Source organism: Pistacia vera, unplaced genomic scaffold (genome assembly GCF_008641045.1).
Source record: "Pistacia vera cultivar Batoury unplaced genomic scaffold, PisVer_v2 Contig373, whole genome shotgun sequence".
In the NCBI taxonomy this organism is placed as follows: Eukaryota; Viridiplantae; Streptophyta; class Magnoliopsida; order Sapindales; family Anacardiaceae; genus Pistacia; species Pistacia vera.
The window spans coordinates 966,659-973,233 of record NW_022196194.1 but is presented as its reverse complement, the minus strand read 5'-3'; the positions used below and the strand labels follow the sequence as shown (position 1 = coordinate 973,233).

General features: G+C 39.7%; 2 protein-coding genes across 2 annotated transcripts in view; one reads left to right on the top strand and one right to left on the bottom strand.

Annotated features, from left to right (window-relative positions):
- The window catches only part of LOC116140538 (protein argonaute PNH1-like), an 18,878-nt gene extending 16,429 nt beyond the window's left edge, over positions 1-2,449 (top strand). Inside the window, exons 2-10 of the mRNA XM_031426161.1 lie at positions 6-132; positions 208-350; positions 888-950; positions 1,039-1,102; positions 1,174-1,309; positions 1,549-1,622; positions 1,733-1,827; positions 1,910-1,941; positions 2,111-2,449. Coding sequence (XP_031282021.1) covers positions 6-132; positions 208-350; positions 888-950; positions 1,039-1,102; positions 1,174-1,309; positions 1,549-1,622; positions 1,733-1,827; positions 1,910-1,941; positions 2,111-2,256 — 880 coding nt within the window. The 3' untranslated portion in view covers positions 2,257-2,449. The remainder of the gene's footprint in view (positions 1-5; positions 133-207; positions 351-887; positions 951-1,038; positions 1,103-1,173; positions 1,310-1,548; positions 1,623-1,732; positions 1,828-1,909; positions 1,942-2,110) is intronic.
- A 2,500-nt stretch (positions 2,450-4,949) lies between these two features.
- On the bottom strand, positions 4,950-6,575 carry LOC116140537 (DELLA protein SLR1-like). Its single transcript, XM_031426160.1, has one exon. It carries the CDS (start codon positions 6,573-6,575, stop codon positions 4,950-4,952), a length of 1,626 nt encoding a protein of 541 aa, XP_031282020.1.

Here is a 6,575-nt window from a genome sequence, read left to right as displayed (position 1 = left end):
GGAAGAAATACTGTGCTTTTAGATGCTCTAACTTGGAGGATTCCCCTGGTTAGTGACATTCCAACAATAATTTTTGGAGCTGATGTAACTCATCCAGAGTCAGGAGAGGACTCAAGTCCATCTATAGCTGCTGTAAGTGAATTAAACCCTGTGGATTAAAATCGTACTGTTGAATGTATCTTAGCCATTACTACTACTGCTACACAGGTTGTAGCCTCACAGGACTGGCCTGAAATTACAAAGTACGTGGGTTTGGTATGTGCTCAGCCTCATCGGCAAGAACTAATTCAAGATTTGTTCAAAACCTGGCAAGACCCTGAGAGGGGTACGGTTACTGGAGGCATGATCAGGTTTTATACCTTTTAACGCTGTTAGAGTTTCACACGACTAAATTTTGGGTTGTCATTAGTTAAGAGTCACCCTCCCAACGGTCTATAGGAATGAAGACGTTATACCGAGTTCTAGCTTGTTGATCCTGATTTGCTCATCTTCAATATGGCTGAGAATGGCACCCGTTTTGCAGTGATATTTAAAAAACTGGCTAAAGCATTGGACATAAATGCTTAGAAATATGAGGATCTATTTCATTTGGTAATAAAATGGATAGTTAATACAACCAAATTTCGTTGATATAGTTTTGAGATATTGGATTTTATAATTCATACAATACATAGCACTTTTTTTTTTCTTTTGTATTGAGTTTTGTAAGTGTCTTCAAGGAAGCACTTCTATTGTATTAATACTTGCTTACTGGGTAGCTTGCATTTTGCTTGAGAGTTGAGATCACTCACTGACTGCATGTATTAATGAACTCAAAATCTGCGTGTTAAGTATGAGCTGTTGTACACTTGTACTTACTGGCAGTTTAATAATTCATGCTACTGCAGGGAGCTCTTACTGTCGTTTAAGAAGGCCACTGGACAAAAACCACTAAGAATAATATTTTACCGGTACAGTCAGTACCCAAAGTTGATTAATCGCTAAGGGTCAAGGGTTTCAATTGTAATAATTTGTGTTGTATTCCATAATTTTTTTTAGAGACGGTGTTAGCGAAGGCCAGTTCTACCAGGTTCTGCTTTATGAACTTGATGCAATTCGTAAGGTTAGTGAACGCGGCTTATTTGGATTTTATGAATTATGCCTTTCATGTATTTAAATACTGGCTATGTTCAGGCTTGTGCATCACTGGAAGCTAGTTATCAACCCCCAGTTACATTTATTGTTGTCCAAAAGCGGCACCATACGAGACTCTTCTCGAGCAACCACGAAGACAGAAATAGCACTGACAAGAGCGGAAATATCCTACCTGGTAATAACTTCCGTTTCTGGTGGTTTTTTGTGTTTTTGTGATTGATCAATGGAATATAAATGAATTCTCCAAGGAACTAGTCAACCCTGCTGCCAGTGAAATTTAGTTCAAAGAAACCAAATAAACAACTGCATCCTTTGTGCCACAGATCTAGTCAAATTCTGTGGCTGAGCTAGTTTACGTTATTCAAAAGTAAAAACTGAGTTCTTATGAATTTGATGTTTTCAACTGCGCTGCAGGAACAGTGGTGGACACTAAGATTTGTCATCCTACTGAATTTGACTTTTATCTATGTAGTCATGCAGGAATCCAGGTTTGGGTTGGAAATTTTGCTTTGAATTTTTGGCCATAGAATCCCAATCCCATATATGTATGTAGCATGTTTAGTCAAACGCTCACTTACGCGGAAATGCTAATTGACAGGGCACTAGTCGACCTGCTCATTATAATGTTCTCTGGGACGAGAACAATTTTACTGCAGATGAGATACAATCTCTGACAAATAACCTTTGTTATACGTAAGAAATCAGTACCCATGTTGTTCCTACAATTTGCTTTGTTTTTTTTTTTTTTTTACAGTAAGTAATTATGTGGTTGCAGGTATGCTCGATGCACACGATCAGTTTCTATAGGTAAAAATCTGGTTATCTCTTGTCTTGAAACATAGGTATATGTAAGCAAATACTAGTACTAACACCCCATGTTGTTCCATCTTATGTTGCTGGCTACAACTATATGAATATGATAGTTAACATGCAGTAAAAATATGATTATTAAATACAATTGTTACTATATATGCAGTGCCTCCTGCGTATTATGCTCATCTGGCAGCTTACCGAGCTCGATTCTACATGGAACCTGATGCCCCTGAAAATGGGAAAATCCGACACATCCGCCCCTTACCTCCTTTGAAAGACAAAGTCAAGAATCTGATGTTTTACTGTTAAACCAACTCAAACAAAGTGGAACACAAGTACATAGGATAGAGATATTTCTCTATCATTCACTCACTCTAATTATGTAGCTCTATGTTTTTATTAAGGTAAGGAATGAATATGTAGTCTCATACAAACGAATTAATTGGTGGGCAGAGCATATTAATGGTAGAAATGATGGATGGATGACCATCATATGAAATCAAAGTTGGTGACTTTTTTTATCTGAATAATTAATATTTATTATTATCTTTTCAAATATTGCTTCTGGGTTGATTTTTTAATCCAATAATGCATCTTAATTTCTCAGAGTTAGGGGGCCATCCTTTTCAATTTTGAATTCTATAAGTGTGAATTGTGAAAGTTATCAGAAAGTTCTTAGAATCTTCATAAAGGTACTTTTTTTCCAAAAACAGCTAATGAGGAAACTGGAAAGAGTGAAAAGAGGATATTCTAACGCCCCTAATTTCCTAATACCTTCCTACATCAACATTTTTTTTTTTTTTTTTTTATTTATTTATGACAGGAGATGTTTGAAGCACCTTATGTGCATCTTAACTGATCTTCGAGACTGTGAAACTACTCGATTGAATAAGAGCTTTAATAATTACTCTTACTTATATCTGAAAAAAGATTTGAACTCAGAATTTTTTGAATAGTAGACTTAAGAATCTTTTATCGAACTTTATTAAGAAGATTGGAGGTACCAATTTCATTAAATTACTAAGGTGTGTTTGTTTTAGTATTTTGGATAGTATTTTTGAAAAAGTAAGAGTTTGGTGATAATAACGACGTATGATTTAAAAATTAACAAAAACATCTCCTAGATTTATTAATTTATTAAACACCCCTGTAATAAAAACATTAAAAATTACAAAAATACCCCCATCCACCCATTAAATGCCCGTCACCACCGCCGAAGGGTGGTCGGAGTCGCCGTATCGACGCATAACCGGCTGGATTTGGTCGGTCGTGCGTTGAGATAGCATTTTTTAGCCAGATCCATCGTGGATCTGACTGGAAAAAACCAGATCTGGTCGCGTTTGGTCGTCACTGACTGTCATATCTTGATCGTTATTGACGACTAGTTATGGCTAAAGATATGGCATTTTTCGACCAAATTTATGGTAGATTTGGCTGGGAAGCCGGAAAATGTTATATCGGCGTATTACTAGCCAAATCCAACCAGTAGTGTACTATTATACTAGATTCTAGCCATCTTTCGGCAGTGATAGCCAGAATTTGGTAAATATGGGTAGGTGAGGGTGTTTTTGTTAATTTTTAAACTTTTTTAGAGATGGTGTTTAGTTAAATTAATAAATTTAAAGGGTTTAAATAATTGAAATTAGGGAAAAAAAATATGTATTTTGAAAATGATAGGAATAGGATTGGACAAGAATAGGAAACAAACGCACCCTTTAAGCTATCATAGCTCATTCAAAATATCTTAAAATGAAAGCAAAAAAATAAACACTTTAATTTGATAATATATAATGCTGACTAATAGTGTAAAGTGGGAGTGGGACCACATAACCAATGGAGTGGGACCCTTAGATTGATGGTGGATCTTTAATTTAAGAAATGTCGCCTTCATCACAAATTGACCGGGATTGCGAAAGGTTGCATCGCTTTCGACACATGTTAAGGAATTGACACGTGAACGTGCTACTTACTGCAGAAGATGGTCCCCACTCCCAGTAACATACTACTTTTTTTTATGGTCCACGTAGTTTATGCACATCACGATCACATCGGGATCAACTGTAGATAGAATTTGTAAAAAGATTAATATTAATTTCTTTTTTTGTTATCATCAATCAAGTTCTTAATTATAATTTTTTTTTTAAAAGGCACCGATTGAAATTTATAGCAGTGGAAATGGGACATGTGTCCACTCTTTCACTCGACCTCGAACTCTCCCTCACTTCACAGTCACACTGGGTCTGGCGGGCCTGTGGTCTGTGACTCTGCCTCGGCCTCATTATTATTACGGTGAAGGGTCCCGTTTGGTTAATTGCCTTTATTTGGTTTGTTGCAGAAACTCACATGACCCCCTTTTTGAATTCAATTTTAGAATTCTGTTACGATGCTACAGACGTTACTTGTTTACCTTTGCTTTCACATGCCAATGTTACATTGTGTGATAGTGATAGCTCCCACCATTAAATTAATTAATTACAATTATGTGTTAAATTGGGCAATCAGCTGTGGGTTTAATCTTGTAAAAGAATTTTGTGTACTTTGATGAAAAGGGACAAGGGTAGTAATAGTGTATGGTAAAAGTGATAGTTAAAGCTTATATTGACAGAAACTTTATATGGAAGCAATTCCTGGCCTAGAAAGTGGAAGATGCCGGTTTCTGTTATCATCTTTTAATAAAACCCTTTACCACCACTGGCGTGTTTCTGGGATTATACTACTACACTACTCCAGTGGGTATCATCTAAGACATACCCCACCTCATACATATGCATGGTCCTCATCTCCCCCTATATCTATCTATTAGTATTATATGAAGCTATGATACCTCTCTACACACTATACCTTACCATATTTTAATCTAAGTAGATGATATAAATAAAAGTAAAAATTTGTTGTGTGTATTATAGTTGCATGAAGAGGTAGTAATAAAAACAGTGCAAACTACATATATTTCCTCCTCCAAGTAAAATCTCCTTGAAACTAACAAGAACTTTACTTAAAATTTACATGATGTTATTACTATTATTGGCGTGATGATTGATGATGGGATCGGGCAAGGCTTGCCATGCCGAAGCGGCGATGAGAGGGCGGCTGTGCCAACCCAGTGTCAAACACCCTTCGTTTTCCTCAACACAATATCCCTCCGCCGAGAAAAGTGTGAGAAGCATACTGGCTTGCCTAAACGCGTTAGAACCCAAATGCAAAGGCCTAAAACCGGCTCCTTGAAGCCGCGTCCTCCACTTTGCCAGCGGCTCGTGCCTCTCCACCCTAGCAGCTCCCTCGCAACACACAACGTTACATATCTCTCTCTGTATATAAATTTCGGCTACAGCCTTCTCCGGCTGAAGTGAACAAGCCTCAAGTGAGTCGAACATCGTTGAGTAGTAATACAAAGCCTTACTAAACCGGTCCAAGAATTCGGGTTGGTTATGATTCGCTTCTTGCTCAACTACTGTCATGATCTTCGGGTTCAAGTTTCGGATCCAACCCAGTACCATTTCTATCGGTGAATTTCGGCTAGGGTCCGACCCTAGTAGTTTATGCAGCTGCATGATTGAATTGACCGCCAAGGCTTCCTTTGGGCTAACCTGGAGCATCCACGGCTTTACATCCTCCAGGCGCGAAGCCGCTACGCCACGAAAAGCGAACCTGATATTCACGGACCGGGCCAACTCCGCCAGCCGCAACCCGATTTCGCGGAGAGAGTCACGCCCATCCGGCGACGGTGGGCCAATGCCCGTTAACCGCAACAAGGGAGGCCCACCTGGACGCAAAGCCAATGCCTGAATCAACGCTGGCCATTGCAAACCATGCATCAAATTAAAATCAACCACGTGGACACAGTCGTGACCGTCGAAAGCTTCTAAAATCGCCTGATTAGCTGTGAAGTGAGCGAATTTTAAGTAAGGACAGGCCTCGTAGAAGTGATGATATAAAAACTCATTTTCGTAGGCGGAGCCGCAGACGGCGCCACCGACTCCGACAATCCGGCGGCTCAATGCGTCGATGAAGTACCCAGCCACTTTTCCGATACCGCAACCGGTATTAACATGAGTGAGCAAGCTTTTCATATCTTCGATGAGCGAACCAGCTAATGCCAGCTCTCCACGTTGTACTGATTCGGCGCAAGTCAATAACATGTGGACCAGTCTTATTCCGGAATCTTCTTCCATGGCCGTAACCACCATCAACTGCGGCTGTTGCGCAGGTATATTCTGCTCAGGTAGTTGAGATGGAATTATATTGTCGGCCAAGTAATTATTCACTACCGTCTGATTTGGTGGGGGGCCTGGACCGGGACCAGCCATTAGATCGGGAAAGTCGGGTAGATTGGTTGGTACAGGGACAGGCTGGTTAAATTCGGACAAAAGAGAGTCAACCCAGGAGGCAAGATCAGAGGGATTGTAATGGACGGTATCGGAGGCGAGTAGAGAAATCTCAGCGGGAGAGTTAACCATAACGTTTTCAAGTCGTTCAAGACGCTGAGCCACCTGACGGAGCTCGGAAGATCGTACCTTGTAACCGGCTCCAGCGAGTAACCCATCGATGTCGGCGGATGGTTTGTTAGCTGAAGAGGAAGAGGTTCCATTGCTGCTTCCACTGGAAGCAGCAGGGTCGTAAGTAACCAT

Bases quoted from the DNA above. Each gene is read 5' to 3' on its own strand.
- LOC116140537 (XM_031426160.1), bottom strand. From the start codon at position 6,575: ATGGTTACTTACGACCCTGCTGCTTCCAGTGGAAGCAGCAATGGAACC.